Here is a 22,213-nt window from a genome sequence, read left to right as displayed (position 1 = left end):
AGTGTAGTTGGCAAAATTGTCTAATATAATTGTCCCAATCCAATTTCCATCCTAATCATTTAGCCACAATAGAGAGTGGTGGAAGTATGAAAACAAGCATTTCGCTAAACCCGCAATAACATCTGCTAAATATGTGTATGTGACCAATACAATTTGATTTGATTTGGTTTGTATAGTTCTGACTCATACAAATCCAATGTCCAGAGTTTGATTCAAGTTGCAACATGATAATAATAACAACATGACAACATGACAACATGATAACATGATAATCCATTCATTTGTCGTTATTCTCTTTAGAAAATAAAGAAAAATGTAACAAAACGGATTCTGTTCGAAAAATGGAAATGAAAGGTCTCTAAATTCAAAATAAAGTAACACACATTGCAAGCCTGGTATTACCAATAGTTTTTACACATACCTTCAGACCCGGAAGGTTGATTAATGTCTAAGTTGTTGCTGTGCATAAGTGCTGCCCTTTGTCAGTTGAGTAACAAAACTAGCCATAGACACGTTTTCTCTGTATCTGAATGAATGCAGCTCTTTTGTGTTACACACCGTAACTCATATATTTTGCAAAAGCATCAAAAAGTGACACATAAACTGATCCCAGGCTATACACACGTACACTTTGGGACCACATGAACACTTCTACTGTACTCACCGCCGGTGACATTGCTGGGCGTGAGGGTCAGATTCCACAGTACCAACGTACGTGCTGAAACACGAGAGGAAAATCATATATTAATGCACCACTAAAATATACAGGAAATTCATTAATAAAACCATATTCCATTTACAATTCATTTAGGTTCGACATGAAGATGGATACGTGTCAGATCAATGGCGACAACAAAGAAAGACAAACAAAGAGACTCATAATGTCATAAAAGTCTTGGAATTATCTTCTTTGTATTCTGTCACCCATTACCTTTAAAACGTGTTACCAGTCAACATAGACAATTAGGCACGCAAGACGCAACACTACTGAAATAATTTAAACAATCTGACAAGGTGGAACACAAAAGAGACAAAATAGGAATCATCTTTAATTAACATCTGTAGTAAACATGATGCTTGCCACTGTAACCAACCATTCCTTACGCCCTATCCCCCCCATCCCTCACCCAGCCCTCTCACATTTTCAGCACTTAATTTCATGCTATACATAATATATACATGGAAATATTCCCTCTTTCTCTCCGGCGTATGCTTTGATGTACAACTGCATTATTCAAATAGTGCAGGGTACATGGCATCCATGGAGCATGTTTCGTTTGAGCTGGGGCCGCATTGCATCTCGTCATGAAGGAAACCTAGCACTCATGACTGTCAAATAGTTCCTTCCAAACATAATTTCATGCCCGTCTACCTTCTCTTTTCCTCTCACTGAACTTAGATCAAAGGACAAGTGGACAGAGGACGCTATCTATGTAAATAAAACTTAAATATATCTTCAAGTATATATAAAGGCTCTGTCGTATCCGGCCGCGACCTGGAGACACACGGGGCGGCGCACAATTGGCCCAGCGTCGTCCAGGGTAGGGGAGGGAATGGCCGGCAGGGATGTAGCTCAGTTGGTAGAGCATGGCGTTTGCAACGCCAGGGTTGTGGGTTCAATTCCCACGGGGGGCCAGTATGAAAAAATAAAAATAAAAATAATGTATGCACTCACTTACTGTAAGTCGCTCTGGATAAGAGCGTCTGCTAAATGTAAAAAAAAAAAGTAAAATAAAGTACAGGCGGGTTTGGCCTGTTTTTTAATAAGGTGATAAAGTCAGAGGCAGTCTCACATGAATGGACAGCCCGTTCTTTCATTTCATCTTAGATCATCCTCAAGTCCTGAGCTGGATATAGAGGTCACACAGCACACTGTAGTGGCTCAAACACACACCCACTTCATCCTCAAAACAAGCTAACTCTTTCCATGATTTATCCTGTATCTTTGGTGGATTCATATCCCATTTTGGTGGGAGTCCATGTTCATGTTCTGTACGTGAGACTTGGCCTTGCTAGTTGGCCACGTAATGTTGATATGATCGTTGATATTTACAATGCATTTTCACAGCCCCTAAAGGTCTCTTAGGCCGTCAGTCTGTTCCCCCTAACTGCCTCTGTGGCTGCCATCCACTGACATAAAACAAGTTGGCCCAAGAACCTGATTTCAACATAAACGGTTGTGTTATGTTCAGAGAAAGACACACACAGACACACATCCAAGCACTTACTGTAGCACACATGCATACACACATGCACACACAACCACTAACCCTCTAACCAATTGACTGGATGTCCACACACTGTGAGGACATGCGGTCTGCTAGTTAGAAGGGTAGGCCACACAGACAACACACACAGCATGTGTGATATTACATTGATAACACAAGTCCTACAATCCTATGGAGGACTAAAAGTGCCACAATTAAATAAATAAATACACCATTAAATAATTACTTAAATGTGTCATTAATTAATTAAAATTAGAATTAAATACATAAATGTGTTATTAAATGTGTCATTAATTAATTCAAATACCGATTCATTTTATGTAAAATACATATATAATAATTTCACTATTTACATTTACATTTCATGGTCCTGCGTTGGAGTGCTTCCTGAATTACTTAAAACTGTCAAACTGACCCATCAAAAGTTGGTAGGCGGAACCTAACGCCTGATTGGTTACCCTCTGCATCAAGCCAAGACAAATCAATTCCGGATAATGTCAGCAGGTCCTGCTTCTACATCCTCTGCTAAGTTTAAAATGTCTCTAACCAACTCCCTGGAAAGTTCACGGAGATCCTCCATTGTCTCTATCCAGGTTGGCCTACTCTACTTCAGACCAAAGCAATGGATCAGACTAGATTCGCGTTAGCCCCGCCCACTGACTTTGATGGGTCAGTTTGACAGTTTTAAGTAATTCATGAATCACTGCAATGCAGGATCATGAAATGTAAATGTAAATAGTGAAATAATTATATATGTATTTTACATAAAATGAATCGGTATTTGAATTAATTAATGATACATTTAATTACACATTTATGTATTTAATTTTAATTTTAATTAATTAATGACACATTTAAGTAATTATTTAATGGTGTATTTATTTATTTAATTGTGGCACTTTTAGTCCTCCATACAATCCATCCTCAGAATTATTCTATAATAGAGGAACTCCCCAGGGACGTACTCACTCGTGAAGACTGTGCCCACGCTCCACAAACAATATCATAACATCCTCCCCTAACAGGGCACAGGCTCTGGACATGGCTTGTGACAGTCCGTCCTTTATAAATAGTTATAATTAGAGAGGCTGCACCCTATTCCCTACATAGTGCACTACCTTTGACCAGAACCCTATGGGTCATGGTCAAAACTAGTGCACTACATAGGGTGCCATTTGGGACTTAGACAATCATTCCAGCGAGATTGCAAGCCCTTAGTGATCCTATGCCCTTGGTTCAGGGAGCTTTCAGGTTCAGTGAGCCCCTGCATGGGTCGATAATATGTCAAAGGACCAGGCCAATGAGATAACATGCCCTGCAACCTATACAAGCTCAGAGCCAATACAGTACAAACTGATCCCTGTGATCTCTCGGATACCTAGAAAACCCATAGAGATACACAGTATTGATTTTGCTTTTCCATCTCAATAAACAATAATTTCAAAGTACTGTATGTATGCAATGGGCAATCTAATAGATCACCCATCACCCAAGACCAAGCCCCATCTCATTATGTTCTTCTGTACAGTAGCAGAGGTCAATGCCCTCTATTCTACCATACGGGGTCAGTGCAGCTGACTGAACACAACTGAAGAGAGGTCAGAGTCAGAGTTGTCCTCCAGCTAGTCACCCTACTGTAGCTCTCAGAGTGTACCCTTCACACTGGTCTCAAATTATTTCAAGAACTCAAATATCACACATCTACTAGAGACAGGTGCCACTCCTCAGTGCACTGGTGGTACTGTTGCCTCTAAACCAGCTACCATAACAATAGCCAACGGCATACCATCCTGCATTCCACTGCTAGCTTGCCTCTGAAGCTAAGCAGGGTTGGTCCTGGTCAGTCTCTGGATGGGAGACCAGATGCTGCTAGAAGTGGTGTTGGAGGGCCAGTAGAAGGCACTCTTTCCTCTGGTCTAATATAAAATATCCCAGGACAGTGATTGGGGATATTGCCCTGTGTAGGGTGCTGTCTTTTGGAAGGGATGTTAAGCAGGTGTCCAGACTCTCTGTGGTCATTAAATACTAATTATTGTAAGAGTAGGGGTGTTAACCCCAGTGTCCTGGCTAAATTCCCAATCTGGCCGTCATACCATCATGGCCACCTAATCATCCCCAGCTTGTAACTATTCCCCAGGTTGTTGCTGTGAATGTGTTCTCAGTAAATTTTCCTGGTTATAAAAAAACATATCCAGCCATACATCTCACCTAAATGCTGTGCTCACACCCCAGGAATTATTCCACGCATTCATTCATGTGAGCAAGTCAACCCACACACGTTCCAGTGATTCATGTCACCGCTGACTGGCGTAATGCAATTTGACACGTTTATTGCTCAATTACTAAACCATGACTCAAACCGCTGATGTTAGAAAACAGTTGCAATCTCCTTTTTACACCATTTCAAGTAAAATCAAGCTTTTTGTTCTCAATTACTGGCTTACTGTGATGATTGATGGATAGGCAGGCTAAGCTCTCTCTCTCTCTCTCTCTCTCTCTCTCTCTCTCTCTCTCTCTCTCTCTCTCTCTCTCTCTCTCTCTCTCTCTCTCTCTCTCTCTCTCTCTCTCTCTCTCTCTCTCTCTCTCTCTCTCTCTCTCTCTCTCTCTCTCTCTCTCTCTCTCTCTCTCCCACACACTGAACGCTTTTAGTAACTGTGTGATGAGTACAGGATAAGCTTTGTAGATAAGAGACCTACCCAGGCAAATCTGGGATAAATACAAATAGGCTAGAATGTAGGAATTACTTATGGTAGTCATTTCGGAAAGTTTTTAAGGGGAATGTTCACTACTACAACCAATTCAACAACAACTTGTTGGTGTAATAGCATTGATAAATTATGGTTGTGGTGGCATCTTGGCCTTCAGAGGCCCATTAAGGGGAGACAGACATTGATTCATGAAATCTGAGATGAGATGTTAATCACTGTTTGATCCGCATACTTTCCCTAAACTTCCCTCTGTTTAATAGGCACACATATCAGAGATGGATGGAGCCAGAGAGAGAGAGGGAGCCAGAGAGAGGGCGAGAGAGAATGAGACAGAATAGGAGAGAGAGGGAGAGAGAGAGGGAGAGAGAGAGGGCGATAGAGAGAGAAAGAAAGAAAGAAAGAGAGAGAAAGAAAGAGAGCAAGGGAGAGTCAAGTGTTGATTAAATGAGGAAATACAGTAATCTCTTGACATGTGGAAGGGAGTAAACATCCTCTACTGCAGAAAGCAGGATATATGGTGAGCATTGGTGGGAAGGAAAATCAAATCCATAGGAAAACATGCTCTGAATTTTGAGAATGAAATGACAAAGCCTATAGAATAAACAACCACCTATACAATTATGGGGGTTGTTAATATCTTACTGGATGTATTAAGTTTACACAGCAGCAAGTAATAATGTGAGGGGGCCGCTGTACAAAGCCCCATTGAAGTTTTCTGTTGAATAGTCACCATGGAAACAGCACAACTGCATAACCCCCGCCCACAAGTTTGATATGTCAATGTCTATTGACGCCAGCCAGCCATCGCCCTTGATTGCGCTGACTTCTAAACAGCAGTTCTTAGAACAGTTTATTGAAGTGGGTTGAGACGATTGTGTTAAACAAAGTCGATGATTTCTCTCTGCGTTAATAGCTTGTCTATTAGACATCCTGAGTGTTCTTTCTCAGCACTGCAACAACTTTAATTATAAGCCACTACCACCATGTACAGTGGGGAGAACAAGTATTTGATACACTGCCGATTTTGCAGGTTTTCCTACTTACAAAGCATGTAGAGGTCTGTAATTTGTATCATAGGTACACTTCAACTGTGAGAGACGGAATCTAAAACAAAAATCCAGAAAATCACATTGTATGATTTTTAAGTAATTAATTTGCAAGTATTTGATCACCTACCAACCAGTAAGAATTCCGGCTCTCACAGACCTGTTAGTTTTTCTTTAAGAAGCCCTCCTGTTCTCCACTCATTACCTGTATTAACTGCACCTGTTTGAACTCGTTACCTGTATAAAAGACACCTGTCCACACACTCAATCAAACAGACTCCAACCTCTCCACAATGGCCAAGACCAGAGAGCTGTGTAAGGACATCAGGGATAAAATTGTAGACCTGCACAAGGCTGGGATGGGCTACAGGACAATAGGCAAGCAGCTTGGTGAGAAGGCAACAACTGTTGGCGCAATTATTAGAAAATGGAAGAAGTTCAAGATGACGGTCAATCACCCTCGGTCTGGGGCTCCATGCAAGATCTCACCTCATGGGGCATCAATGATCAAGAGGAAGGTGAGGGATCAGCCCAGAACTACACAGCAGGACCTGGTCAATGACCTGAAGAGAGCTGAGACCACAGTCTCAAAGAAAACCATTAGTAACACACTACGCCGTCATGGATTAAAATCCTGCAGCGCATGCAAGGTCCCCCTGCTCAAGCCAGCGCATGTCCAGGCCCATCTGAAGTTTGCCAATGACCATCTGGATGATCCAGAGGAGGAATGGGAGAAGGTCATGTGGTCTGATGAGACAGAAATATAGCTTTTTGGTCTAAACTCCACTCGCCGTGTTTGGAGGAAGAAGAAGGATGAGTACAACCCCAAGAACACCATCCCAACCGTGAAGCATGGAGGTGGAAACATCATTCTTTGGGGATGCTTTTCTGCAAAGGGGACAGGACGACTGCACCGTATTAAGGGGAGGATGGATGGGGCTATATATCGCAAGATTTTGGCCAACAACCTCCTTCCCTCATTAAGAGCATTGAAAATGGGTCGTGGCTGGGTCTTCCAGCATGACAACGACCCGAAACACACAGCCAGGGCAACTAAGGAGTGGCTCCGTAAGAAGCATCTCAAGGTCCTGGAGTGGCCTAGCCAGTCTCCAGACCTGAACCCAATAGAACATCTTTGGAGGGAGCTGAAAGTCTGTATTGCCCAGCGACAGCCCCGAAACCTGAAGGATCTGGAGAAGGTCTGTATGGAGGAGTGGGCCAAAATCCCTGCTGCAGTGTGTGCAAACCTGGTCAAGACCTACAGGAAACATATGATCTCTGTAATTGCAAACAAAGGTTTCTGTACCAAATATTAAGTTCTGCTTTTCTAATGTATCAAATACTTATGTCATGCAATAAAATGCAAATTAATTACTTAAAAATCATACAATGTGATTTTCTGGATTTTTGTTTTAGATTCGTCTCGCACAGTTGAAGTGTATCTATGATAAAAATTACAGACCTCTACATGCTCTGTAAGTAGGAAAACCTGCAAAATCGGCAGTGTATCAAATACTTGTTCTCCCCACTGTACATCTCTTTTCTCTTCTCATAATAATTTGCCACAGTATCTCCTCTTTCTAGGTCAAAGGGGTGCGCATAAAGCCTATGGATCAAAAGGATATGCATTATTCTTGCTTTTTACTAAGCCACTTAATTGCAACCAAGTAGTGGCTAATGTGCGTCTCAACCTCTGATATCCCTTCAAAAGCACTTATGGCTAATTAAAGAGCTGTGCACTGTGTGTGTATGTGTGTGTGTGTGTGTGTGTGTGCACGCGTGACTGCATGCGTGTGGGTGTTACTGAACCATCGCTCGCTGGCCCAACTGCCATGAAGAGTTAATTGCACACAAGCTTATTTGATCCTTAAAGGAATAATAAAATTGCTTAATGCCTTAGTAGAAAATGGCTTCAACCGAATTAGCAGGATTATTCAAGGGAGACAACATCAATACTGCAGCTTCACAGTGTTTTTGCACAGACACACTATATTTCAGCATCAAGGTAAACTGCTGAACTGACTATAACCTAAAGTTAAGGTAGCAGAGGAATACCTTCAGCAAAAATAAATAATTCAAATACTGAGCTATATTGTATGCAAAACAAATGAGGAATTATATTATTTTATACTAATACAAGTGCTCAGAGAAAGAGATTTTGTTTAACAAGTAATAAAAAAAATGTATAACCCCAAGCACACATCAAAATCCACAAAGAAATTGTTAATTGGCCAAAAAATCAACATTTTGCAATGGCCATCTCAGTCTCCGGACTTGAAACCCATTGAAAACCTGTGGTTTGAATTGTAGAGGGCAGTCCATAAGCTCAGACGAAGGATACCAAGGATTTAGAAGGATTCTGTAGGGAGGAATGGTCTAAGCTCCCTCCCAATGTGTTCTCCAACTCATAAATCAGCTCAGTGCCGTTATCTTCGCAAGGAGAGGTATTGAAAGGTATTGACAGGGGTGTCAATAATTTTGACCTCTACGTTTTTGAGAAAAGAAAAATATGACTTGTTAAACAAAATATCTTTCTCTGAGCAATTGTATTAGTATAATATAATTACCCCATTTTTTGGAACAAACAATGTAACTCAGTATTTGAATTATTTATTTCATAGAGACATTTTTGTTAATCTTTTCAAGGGTGTCAATAATTTCAGAACCTCACTGTATTTGCATAGTTTATCTGCAAAGCTTTAGTCTCGTCAGAGACGAGCAGTACTTCTGTTACATGTATTTGAAATACATATTTTAATTACTTCTGAGTATTTTGTATTTTATATTACACTGGGCTGAACTACACTCCAATGTATTTTGTATCAAGATACTTTTGAAAGCTGTAATTTGTATTATTTCTTTATAGCAGTTCATACTTTTGTTGTCCCCTTTCACCCTACATTGGTATCAAAAGTCTGATGGCACTATGGTGTGATAAGAGCATCTACTAAATTAACTAAATGTAAATGTGTATGTAAAAAATTACAATTGCATAGCATGCTGAGTATTACCCTAATGAGCTCTGCAAGGCCAATGACAATACCCAGTGTGCTTTGCAGTTGTTAATTTTCACATACTGTCTACCGTTACATTTTGGTCATTTAGCAGACACTCTTATCCAGAGTGACAGTGCATTCAACTAAGGTGGATAAACAACAACATGTCACAGTCATAGTAAGTAAGAAGTTTCTGTAACCGTTACTGAGAATGTTGCTGCTGTTCGGCCGGCTACTTGCAAAGGTATTTTTGTATTTTAAACCACCTATATGTATTTTAATTAAATACAACACCTTGCAAAAGTATGTTATATTTTATTTTGATACATTGGTCTTTAGGGTATTTTAGAGTTGTATTTTGTCATTGTAATTTGTAATTTATGCCCATCCCCGAGTTTCACTTTCTCCTTTCATGTGGAAGTTGAAAAGAGAAGGAAGAAATAGCTCAAAACAAGATGGCTGACAGAGGTGGGCAGGGCAGACTATCTTCCCGTTCGTTGTGTGTCATCTCAGAACTTTTTCATTGTTGATTTCCCAAGAGTGCTCTAGGAGAAGGTGGTGACCTCATGACATGAGAATGACAGTTGAAGAAAGAAAACGTTCCAAGTTTTTTCTGTGGAAACTCTAAATCCAGCAATATTTCGGACCTTTTCCTCTGAAAGAGACACAAAATAACCTATCCTCTGTGCTGGCTGACAATTTCATATAAAAATGTATGTGTAGAGAAAATATATTTGGCATCCTTTCTCAGTAACCATCTTTTAACTGAATGGGTAAAAGGGAATCAAAGAAGTGATAGAGATAAAGATTCACATTGAATCCCATTTTAAACACCATCATGGTGAGTGGGAGATATGGATGATTTCATCATTGATATGACTAGTGTGCTTGACATGATTTCCTTGATGCTTTTCACCTTTCATGGCCCTATGCGTAGCCAACTATACACCTGTCTGAAGGTTTGTGCTACAGGTCAAACTATTGTTGCATTACAGGTCAAATGAGTCTCGAATCTTGTCAGTCAAACCCTCATAGCACGCTATAAAGATGGGCCTATGAAGTGTGCTCAATATCCTGACATCTCTTCCCCATGCAGTCTCTGATAACTTCGAGATAATCCCTCATCATAGATCTTATCAGATCTGAGCACCACCAAATCATGTCCTCAAACACACTGCGTTCACACATACAGCACAGAGCAACTGCTCCACATAATCATTTTGAGTGGACTTTGAAGTGAAAGTGAGGGGTGGGAAGGCTAATCCTTATGGAAAAGAGACCGCAATCATCACAGACTACTCCTAGATCAATACTGAGGGTAACACGGTGCAACTCTAAGTCCCATCACCATCACATATGATTAGACAGTCTTGATAAAGTGCTTATGCAAAAAGATCCCACAGCCTATGGAAATCTCCTGCCCACACCTTTGTAATGTAGTCAAGCCAACTTCAGACAATGTCTGTGTCCGAAATGGCACCCTATTCCTTTTATAGTGCACTACTTTTGACCCTATTCCTTATATAATGTAATGCACAACCTTTGACCAGAGCTCTATGGTCACATCCAATGTCTTTTTATAACTGAAGGGTGAACTGCGATTTGTGATGGGCCAATTGAACCATCTGGGCACAATAAGAATGGCACTACTGACAAAGGTAAGCAGGTCGCTTAGTGGGTAAGAGCGTTGTGCCAGTAACCGAAAGGTTGCTGGTTCTAATCCCCGAGCCGAATAGGTGAAAAATCTGTCGATGTGCCCTTAAGCAAGGCACTTAACCCTAATTGCTCATGTAAGTCGCTCTGGATAAGAGCGTCTGAAATGTAAGAATACATCTCACAACAACTACTTCTATCTGAGTTTATGGGGGGGGGGACTTTCATCTCATCACATTTTCATCTCGGAGTGTCTATCTCAAGTGCTCTCTGACCAAAGCTTCTGTATACTGTATAGCTCTCTCTATATATGTATCTTGTTGAAAATGGCCTATCACAGACTACACTTAAATTTACTATCATGTTTGTCACATGGAAAAAGTTAAGAATGTGTGATGGTACCACAGCACTCTCTAGGTTTATGTAGTTTAACAAAAAAGCAAAACAAACAATGCTTGTTCATTCACCATCATGCATGCTTCTCAATGAGTAGAACATTCCTGCAAAAAAACGCTTAAAAGATCGCATCGATATTAGTCAGAAACATTGATTCTAGTATAAAAATGTACTACAAAGTGTAAATAACATAATTATGGTCATAAAGTCAGTATCTTCCAAAACAGAGATTTAGCGAGATTTATGGAAGGTGTTATGTTCCTAGATCTAGTAGATATTTGAAGGTTGGGTTTTGATTTCGATCATGCCCACTTGCCCATTTACACGGGATGGTAACGCCAAGGGAGAATTGTCATGCTCGGCGAAACAGCTACGCTGATTGCGCTCTATACAATAATATGACAGAACCTACAGACAGTGAGACAGACCTGCCCACATTACGGAGTGCATCATTTACATTTACATTTTAGTCATTTAGCAGACACTCTTATCCAGAGCGACTTACAGTTAGTGAGTGCATACATTTTTTTATTGTTTTTATTTTTTCATACTGGCCCCCGTGGGAATCGAACCCACAACCCTGGCGTTGCAAACGCCATGCTCTACCAACTGAGCTACATCCCTGCTGGCCATACCCTCCCCTACCCTGGACGACGCTGGGCCAATTGTGCGCCGCCCCATGGGTCTCCCAGTCACGGCCAGCTACGACAGAGCCTGGATTCAAACCAGAATCTCTAGTGGCACAGCTAGCACTGCGATGCAGTGCCTTAGACCACTGCGCCACTCGGGAGGCATCAGACTTGTTTACATAAGACAACACGTCGCCAAGGTTATGTTGAAAGAACACTTGACCCTAAACTTATTGAGTGGCAACTTGCTGATGTGTTTGATAGTGATCACTCGAGTCTGCCACTGTTTTGGGCAACATTTCAAAATCGAGACAATGCGCACATGCATCCCAACTGCCACTATTCAATATTCAAAAATTCAAAACCCATTTGCGAGCATCCTGTGTCACACCGCAACCTGTCTTTTAACATGATTCTCTAGGAATCACTGCCAGACAGACACACACTCTGCTAATAGATAGTGACAAAGTTGTAAAAACCAAACGGCACCGAAGCACTTTGCCACTCGCCAGTGACTTGATAAGCTTTTACTTGAAAAGCTGATTTAGCTAACTTGGCCTCCCTGTTCAAATTGCCTGCTATCTACTAGCTAGCTTTATTGACAACCACAGAGATGGAACTAGCTAATGATTTTGGGCACTGATAAACAGTGTGTAGCTTGTGCTTTATTTATGATAGTTTGACAGCTTCCTGAAGTTGTAGACATGTTCTCAGAAATCAGTCTCGAGCGTAGTAGCTGCTGACTCGATACTGCAGTGCACTTCTAGTTTTCATGCAAAAAAAATTATTTGAGAAATACTGCACCAAACACCTTAGCAAGACGTCAAATTGCACGACTAAGACCTCCTTGGCAAAAAAGTTGAAGTTAATTACAGATTTCTTGATTTATCTTAATATTTTGAGGGAAAAAATTTGCTACCGTGACTCAATAGGGACAGACAACAATAACTGCCAGGGTACGATATAGTGAACATAACACACCCACATTGAACCACACCTCCAAGACCTAAATCTTATTTTTCTTAATGAGCAGCAGAAAAACACGTGGAATCAGTGCGTTCAGCCCCCCTTTAAAATAATAATAATTTTGAAAGCTTTGTGTCATCATAGGTGATTGGGACTACAAAATGCACATGGACTTCTATTGGGAACACATTCTTGCCCAATTGCATTGCTGTTTGCCACTGATACTGTGGAATGACCAATAATGACTGTTGTTGCCTATGTACAGTATTCCATCAGTGCCTATTCAGTGATTTTAAAAACTCAGAATGATTCAACTCCCTATTTAACATGATAGACCATCAAATTTGTTCCTCCACCATATTCCCCGCCCAAATAGAAAACTGTCCTTAGCCGATTGGAGGAATGCCTCACCAGTGAGATTGGTAGACAGCAGGAGCAGTGTATCACAGGTCAGGTCAGCCGTTGTCCCGGAGATCACCACAGCACAGATGGTCAACACCTGAACAGGAAAAGAGAAATAAATAAAGAGAAAACAAGTCTAGTCAGTCTGTGTCTGGAACTGGGGTAAAACCCATTGTTATCTAAAAGACAGATGACATAAGTTTAGTACTGATGTGAATTTCACTGTCGACTTGAGACGAGGGAAACATAGGAAGACACTGAATCTAGTGTCTCCCACACAAAAAGTCTGAAAATATCCCCAAGTTCCCAATAGTGCACTTCTATGCTGTTAAATTTAAAAAAAAAGTATGTTAATGTATCAAATTCATTGACTATCAGACATACTCCCAGTCTCAGCATCATAAAATACTGCATTCATTTTATATGTTGGTTTTATGCACACATTTTACATTTGTGGCATGAATTGTTCATGTTATTTATATACATGATTTCCCTATAGGGTTCCCTGATGTACGATATAATGAACAACCTGCAGACGTATAACTTTCAGGACTTGTTCCATTGAACCTGAAGTACAAACATTGTCAATTATGCACGCATATTGCATTAACTTGTAATGTAGGTTGTATTGTATGTATTGCACCCTTTCCCTTCTGAATACCCTGGCTATTTACATACCTAGGGAAACATATGCAGTAGATACATAAATATCCCTATAGGCCAGGAATTATCAGCTAGATTCAGCCGCAGGCCGATTTGTTCTTGAGCGAATGGTTTGGGGGCCAGAACATAATTACAAATAATATGTAGACTGCAGATTGTCCGCAAGAAGCCCAAACAGATATAATATTTGACTAAAACATAATAATTTTCAACCTTGCTTACATTTGTAAACAATCACAAATACAGGTAACTGCCAAAATAATGGAAACCTGAGTAAACGAGGGTTACAAAGCATATTGAAAGGATGGTTCTTGAGTTAATTAAGCAGTTAACATCCCATTATGCTTAGGGTCATGTATACAAATGCTGGGCAGGACATTATTTTGGCTAACATGGCTATGGGAAAACAATAGGATGACAATGGCCCCATCCACAGGGCACATGTGGTCACTAAATTCCCAAGATGGCGTAGCAGTGCGGTCGTGTACTCTGTGTGTGTCCGTGTAAATAGCCAGTTTTTTGTATTTTTTACAATATTCAGAAATGTCCATCCCCAACTACAACATTTTCCGTCTAGATAGAACTGCCAAAGGGGGTGGAGTTGCAATCTACTGTAGAGATAGCCTGCAGATCTCTATCATACTATCCAGGTCTATGCCCAAACAGTTTGAGCTCCTACTTCTAAAAATCCACCTTTCCAGAAATAAGTCTCTCACTGTTGCCGCTTGCTACAGACCCCCCTCAGCCCCCAGCTGTGCCCTGGATACCATATGTGAATTGATTGCCCCCCATCTATCCTCAGAGTTCGTATTGCTTGGTGACCTAAACTGGGATATGCTTAACACCCCGGCCATCCTACAATCCAAACTAGATGCCCTCAATCTCACACAAATTATCAAGGAACCTACCAGGTACAACCCTAAATCCGTAAACATGGGCACCCTTATAGATATCATCCTGACTAACTTACCCTCTAAATACACCTCCACTGTCTTCAACCAGGATCTCAGCGATCACTGCCTTATTGCCTGCGTCCGTAACAGGTCCGCGGTCAAACGACCACCCCTCATCACTGTCAAACGCTCCCTAAAACACTTTAGCAAGCAGGCCTTCCTAATTGACCTCGCCAGGTATCCTGGATGGATATTGATCTCATTCCGTCAGTAGAGGATGCCTGGTTGTTCTTTAAAAGTGCTTTCCTCTCAATCTTAAATAAGCATGCCCCATTCAAACAATTCAGAACTAACAACAGATATAGCCACTGGTTCTCCTCAGACTTGACTGCCATTGACCAGCACAAAAACATCCTGTGGCGTACTGCATTAGCATCAAATAGCCCCCGCGATATGCAACTTTTCAGGGAACTTAGGAACCAATATACACAAGCAGTTAGGAAAGCTAAGGCTAGCTTTTTCAAACAGAAATGTGCATCCTGTAGCAGTAACTCCAAAAGGTTTTGGGACACTGTAAAGTCCATGGAGAATAGGAGCATCTCCTCCCAGCTGCCCACTGCACTGAGGCTAAGAAACACTATAACCACCGATAAATCTACAATAATCGAGAATTTCAACAAGCATTTTGCTACTGCTGGCCATGCTTTCCACCTGGCTACCACTACCCCGGTCACCAGCTCTGCACCCTCCGCTGCAACTTGCCCATGCCCCCCCTGCTTCTCCTTCACACAAATTCAGACAGCTGATGTTCTGAAAGAGCTGCAAAATTTGGACCCCTACAAATCATCTGGGCTAGACAATCTGGACCCTTTCTTTCTAAAATTAGCCGCCGAAATTGTCGCAACCCCTATTACTAGCCTGTTCAACCTCTTTCGTAACGTCTGAGATCCCCAGAGATTGGAAAGCTGCCGCGGTCATCCCCCTCTGCTAAGGGGGTGACACTCTAGATCCAAACTGTTACAGACCTATATCCATCCTGCCCTGCCTTTCGAAAGTTTTTGAAAGCCAAGTTAACAAACAGATCACCGACCATTTCGAATCACACCGTACCTTCTCCGCTATGCAATCCGGTTTCCGAGCTGGTCATGGGTGCACCTCAGCCACGCTCAAGGTCCTAAACGATATTATAACCGCGATCGATAATAGACAGTACTGTGCAGCCGTCTTCATCGATCTGGCCATGGCTTTCGACTCTGTCAACCACCGCATTCTTATTGGCAGACTAAATAGCCTTGGTTTCTCAAATGACTACCTCACCTGGTTCACCAACTACTTCTCAGATAGAGTTCAATGTGTCAAATCGGAGGGCCTGTTGTCTGGACCTATGGCAGTCTCTATGGGGGTGCCACAGGGTTCAATTCTTGGGCCGACTCTTTTCTCTGTGTATATCAATGATGTCGCTCTTGCTGCTGGTGATTCTCAGATCTACCTCTACGCAGACGACACCATTTTGTATACATCTGGCCCTTCATTGAACACTGTGTTAACAAACCTCCAAACGAGCTTCAATGCCATACAACATTCCTTCCGTAGCCTCCAACTGCTCTTAAACACAAGTAAAACTAAATGCATGCTCTTCAATTGAACGCTGCTGGCACCCGCCCACCCGACTAGAATCACCACTCTCAACGGGTCTGACCTAGAGTATGTGGACAACTACAAATACCTAGTTGTCTGGTTAGACTAAACTCTCCTTCCAGACTCACATTAAGCATCTCCAATCCAAAGTTAAATCTAGAATCGGCTTCCTATTTCGCAACAAAGCCTCCTTCACTCATGCTGCCAAACATGCCCTCGTAAAACTGACTATCCTACCGATCCTTGACTTCGGCGATGTCATTTACAAAATAGCCTCCAACACTCTACTCAGCAAATTGGATGTAGTCTATCACAGTGCCATCCGTTTTGTCACCAAAGCCCCATATACTACCCACCACTGTGACCTGTACGCTCTTGTCGGCTGGTCCTCACTACATATTCATCGCCAAACCCTCTGGCTCCAGGCCATCTATAAATCACTGCTAGGCAAATCCCCGCCTTATCTTAGCTCATTGGTCACCATAGCAACACCCACCCTTAGTATGCGCTCCAGCAGATATATCTCACTGGTCATCCCCAAAGCCAACACCTCCTTTGGCCGCCATTCCTTCCAGTTCTCTGCTGCCAATGACTGGAACGAACTGCAAAAATCTCTGAAGCTGGAAACTCTATCTCCCTCACTAACTTTAAGCATCAGTTGTCAGAGCACCTTACCAATCACTGCACCTGACACAGCCCATCTGAAATTAGCCCACCCAACTACATCATCCCCATATTGTTATTTATTTTGCTCATTTGCACCCCAGTATCTCTATTTGCACATGATCTCTTGCAAATCTATCATTCCAGTGTTAATACTAATTGTAATTATTTTGCACTATGGCCTATTTATTGCCTTACCTCCATAACTTGCTACATTTGCACACACTGTATATATATTTTCTGTTGTATTTTTGACTTTATGTTTTGTTTTACCCCATATGTAACTCTGTGTTGTTGTTTGTATCGTACTGCTTTGCTTTATCTTGGCCAGGTCGCAGTTGTAAATGAGAACTTGTTCTCAACTGACTTACCTGGTTAAATAAAGGTGAAATAAAATACAAATAAAAAACTGAATGGTTTGATGAGCATGACAACTATATAAACCATATGCCTTGGCCTTCTCAGTCACCAGATCTCAACCCAATTGAACACTTATGGGAGATTCTGGAGCGGCGCCTGAGACAGCGTTTTCCACCACCATCAACAAAACACCAAATGATGCAATTTCCCATGGAAGAACGGTGACGCATCCCTTCACTAGAGTTCCAGACACTTGCCAAGGTGCATTGAAGCTGTTCTGGCTCGTGGTGGCCCAACGTACTATTAAGACACTTTATTTACATTTACATTTACATTTTAGTCATTTAGCAAACGCTCTTATCCAGAGCGACTTACAGTTAGTGAGTGCATACATTATTTTTTATTTAATTTTTCATACTGGCCCCCCATGGGAATCGAACCCACAACCCTGGCGTTGCAAACGCCATGCTCTACCAACTGAGCTACATATGTTGGTGATTCCTTTATTTTGGAAGTTACCTGTATCTCTATTATGCGTGGGAATACTTTGGAACAGATTTCCAAAATTAAAATCACTTGGAGCTGATTTGCTGGCGTTTTTAGTGTTTTATGTCCAACAACTACATTGTATTTGTTTATTTTTAACTTGGGGGGGGGGGGGGGGGGGGATAAACTCGCGAGCCAAATTGTTGGGGGAATAAACATTTTTGGGAAAATACATTTCCTATTGTCGGTCGTGTGTGAAGAGCCACTAGCACCACAGGCTCCTAGCAAAGCACAGCAGGTCCTGCCTGAGGCCCTTCATAGAGGAAAATGGTATTTCAGTACCCACACAGAGAAGAGGAGAAGAGGGGGAAGTTAATCTAAGACCCCGCTCCCCTCCTCTTCCCCCCATTCCTCCTCTGAGGTTTCCGACACGAGACACTCTAAATTGATTTGTGACCTACATTTCGTAATGTGTTGAAATTGGAATGCAATAATCCGTAAAGAAAGGAAGAAGCAAGAAGAAAAAATCATAAACACACAAAATAGCCTCACCTGCTTAAGAACATTAGTGGGGTTTTATGCAACCTCATTTGCTTGCTTGTTTGCTTTGCTGGTGTTCTTGTTCAAGGAAGAATCATTCAGAGTTCAGAGTGTGTCACAAGGAACTGCACTTGAAACATTCTTTATCCTCTCAGGGAGCTCTTCTTATATGCTCTGTCTCTTAACTGTGATTCATTATCACAACAAAATGGTGCTGGCATAACCTTCAGCTTAAACACAGGATGAGCAAGACGTGGAATCTTTCCCAAGTGTTAAATTACTATTCTGCGGTGGATAGTAGTGGAACTGTCTGATAAAACCGGTTGCTTTTCCATGGTAATTTTCAAAGAATTGTAGTTCCACTGTATGCGGTCTTCCATAGTAATAAGCTGGTCGAATATTTGACCAATCGATCTTCACTAAAATTGTGTCAGCCTTGATAGTGCAATCACAAGCACACGTTCATGAAAAGTGCTTCTTATGACTGACTTTCACATAATTAGCATGTCTGGCAACATCTTAGCCGTGGTTCTACAGTAATGCACTCTAATGCCGCATAATGACCACATATCATCACTGCAGCTGGCCAATACAGTACAACATCAATTAATTTAATTAACTCAACTAATTCAGACACCGCCATGTGGTGTGAAGATGATGCACAGCAGGTATCTTTCACACATGAGGAATATCTTACCAAGCATAACACTTCTGTGGTAAGTAATGCCCACTTCATAACCCATTTGAATAAGTGCATGGTTGGTAAAAAATAATGAAAAGTAAGGGTGACAAAATGGTGGGGACTTTGTGGTCTTTGTTGTCCCTATTTCCCAAGTCGTTGTAGTACCTATAGATCCCTAGTAGTACCTATAGATCCCAAAAGGCATCTAAAGACTCTTAGACCATGAGAAACAAGATTCTCTGGTCTGATGAAACCAAGATTGAACTTGGCCTGAATGCCAAGTGTCACATCTGGAGGAAACCTGGCACCATCCCTACGGTGAAGCATGGTGGTGGCAGCATCATGCTGTGGGGATGTTTTTCAGCGGCAGGGACTGGGAGACTAGTCAGGATCGAGGCAAAGATGAACAGAGCAAAGTACAGAGAGATCCTTGATAAAATCTGCTCCAGAGCGCTCAGGACCTCAGACTGGGGTGAAGGTTCACCTTCCAACAGGACAACAACCCTAAGCACACAGCCAAGACAACGCAGGAGTGGCTTCGGGACAAGTCTCTGAATGTCCTTGAGTGGCCCAGCCAGAGCCTGGACTAGAACCCGATCGAACATCTCTAGAGAGACCAGAAAATAGCTGTGCAGCAACGCTCCCCATCCAACCTGACAGAGCTTGAGAGGATCTACAGAGAAGAATGGGCGAAACCAAATACAGGTGTGTCAAGCTTGTAGCGTCATACCCAAGAAGACTCGAAGCTGTAATCGCAGCCAAAGGTGCTTCAACAAAGTACTGAGTAAAGGGTCTGAGTACTTATGTAAATGCGATATTTTAAATTTGCGAACATTTCTAAAAACCTGTTTTTGCTTTGTCATTATGGGGCATTGTGTGTAGATTGATGAGGGGAAAAAAACAATTTAATCAATTTTAGAATAAGGCTCTAACCTATCAAAATGTGGAAAAAGTCAAAGGGTATGAATTCTTTCCAGGGGTCATGGGCAGTTTGGCATGGAGATATATCCAGGCGTCATGAACTCATTATGCCCATGTAGTCTTCTATACCACTCTATCCCTCTCCTAAGCAACGTGGGCAGGAGTGAGTGTTCTTGCGCGTGTGCGTGTGTTTAAAAATGTATAAGTGCAGTTGGTAGTTTAAAGGTGCAATACTTATCAGCTGGCTTTTGATTTTAAAAAATCTGCTCATCTCAATTTGGATGGAGTTGAATGGGAAGTCTCCACTCATAATATCAAAAGCCTGAGAAAAGAACCCATCCCAGAGGGGATTTTTGCTGAGTCAGAAACAGATCTGTGAATCACTCTCAAACCATAATTAGAAAGAATGTCTGAGCTGCAGCAAGCAACAAACAAATCCCAATCCACACGGAGCAAAGAAACTTCTGTCACTCACAAACTGCACCTCTAGCAAGTAGATATCAAGGCACATATCACGCATGCAAGCACAAACCAGGGATTAGAATCGGTTCAGGGAACAGAACTGAAAACCGGAACACAAAGTGATCCAAGGAACAGAAACGGAACTGGGAACAAAAGTGATCCGGAACAGAACCATTATTTTAAAAGGATGGGAATGTTCCAGGCATTTTTTTACGTTCCAGGCATTTTTTTCTAGTCCCACAAAAAAGCACCTATGCAAAGCCCTCACTCTGTCACTCAGAAATGTATTCCAGTGTCTGCCTGCAAGCTGAAAATCTTGCCAGTGTTTGTGCATGTTTAGGCTACCTGCCCCTCCCCCCTTCAAAGCATAGGCCACTGTACTGACGTTACAAGCGTGATTCAGAAGATAGGGAAAGAGATTTTAAATTAGCTAGAGAAGAATGGATTAACTTTTTCAAAGCTAGTTAAGGATACTATAGGCCTAGTTATCACGTTTCGCATTGGATTTATTAACTTGCACACACACGCTTCTTAGCTAGCTAGCTCAAGCTTGTTAGGACATTTGAAGTTATTCTATAGAAGCCGCTCCTCCTAGGTATAATTCTGTGGTTCTAATTCAGAGAATGCATGTCATAACAAGAAGCCAAGCGCTTCAAGCCTCCTTCTCAACCCTCTCTCGCTTTCTACCAACCCACAAAATAGGCTACACTTATCTGTCCATCACGCACGTAAACAACTAGCTTGGCTGCTCTATCTGTACTGATTGGTGAAGTAATTTAATGATCTAAATGTTTTAAAAAACTGTTGATTTCACAGGTTAAAAAAGAAACAGAAAGGAACGATACAAACCTGATACTTCTTTTGGTTAGAACCGGTTCAGAACTTTATTTTGCTGGTCGGAACAGTGGAAAGGAACGAAAATAATTAGGGTTCCAACCCCTGGCACGAACGCACGCACAACCACACGCACGAACCCCCCACCCCACACACACACACTCTGGTGAGTGATTTTGAAGGAGTCAGGCGCAGGAGGGTAAATCACAGAATAAAAGGGTTTATTCCGAAAACACAGCAGTACGCAGCAATGCGTCAAACACTCCAGTGCGTAAATCAGGCGCACTGGGAAACAACAAGGCACATGGGGAAATATCCTGGCGATACAAAATACAAGGAGCTCCACCGAGCTTCACTATCCTCCACAATAAGCAATCACACACAAAGACAAGGGGGCAGAGGGAACACTTATACAGGTACTGATGAGGGGATATGAACCAGGTGTGTGTAATAAACAAGACAAAACTAATGGAATGATGAGATGAATTTCCATGTGTCCTATCTGTGCTTGGAGTTCATAAAAGTGAACCCAAAATAAACTAGCAGTGTTATTAAAAGCCTTATTGAAACATTCATTGAAAGTTTTACGGAAGTTATTCAAAAAGCCTCCAAATAACCTATAATTTCCATTCTCAGAGCATTAATAAAAACTTTCAAGGAACCAGAGTAAAACGTTCTCAGGACCTGCCTGCAACCTAAAAAGAAATGTTCCCAGAACAGGCAAAATGTTCACTTCTGTTCTCAGAACATGTAAAAAACTTTCAGCTTTACTGGTCAGGAAACATACTGTATTGCTTCGTTCCCAAAACCAATGTGAAACCAAAAACATACGTTCCCACAACTTCCAAGGATCCAAATGTGCTAGCAGGGATAGCGTTCTCACAGGCTTTGGAACGTCTGTGTGAGTTACCATTATTTATATTTGTCTCCCTCATGATGGACTGTTTTACTGAGTGTACCAATTCTGTTCCTTAATCAATTTTCAGGCAAAGTTGGGTTTCAACTGACCCTGACTAAGTAATGGTACTGTTGCACATCATCATTTAG

General features: G+C 41.7%; 1 protein-coding gene across 1 annotated transcript in view; it reads right to left on the bottom strand.

The window, feature by feature from the left end:
• Window positions 1-22,213, bottom strand: part of LOC311138838 (corticotropin-releasing factor receptor 1-like) — a gene marked incomplete at both ends in the record, with an annotated part of 131,469 nt that overhangs the window by 92,016 nt on the left and 17,240 nt on the right. Inside the window, 2 exons of the mRNA XM_084173643.1 lie at window positions 665-718; window positions 13,034-13,121. Coding sequence (XP_084029769.1) covers window positions 665-718; window positions 13,034-13,121 — 142 coding nt within the window. The remainder of the gene's footprint in view (window positions 1-664; window positions 719-13,033; window positions 13,122-22,213) is intronic.

The sequence above is a fragment of the Coregonus lavaretus genome (genome assembly GCF_964263955.1).
Source record: "Coregonus lavaretus genome assembly, chromosome: 2".
Lineage (NCBI taxonomy): Eukaryota > Metazoa > Chordata > Actinopteri > Salmoniformes > Salmonidae > Coregonus > Coregonus lavaretus.
Note: the sequence above shows the minus strand (reverse complement) of the source record. Positions and strands in the feature narration are given on the sequence as shown.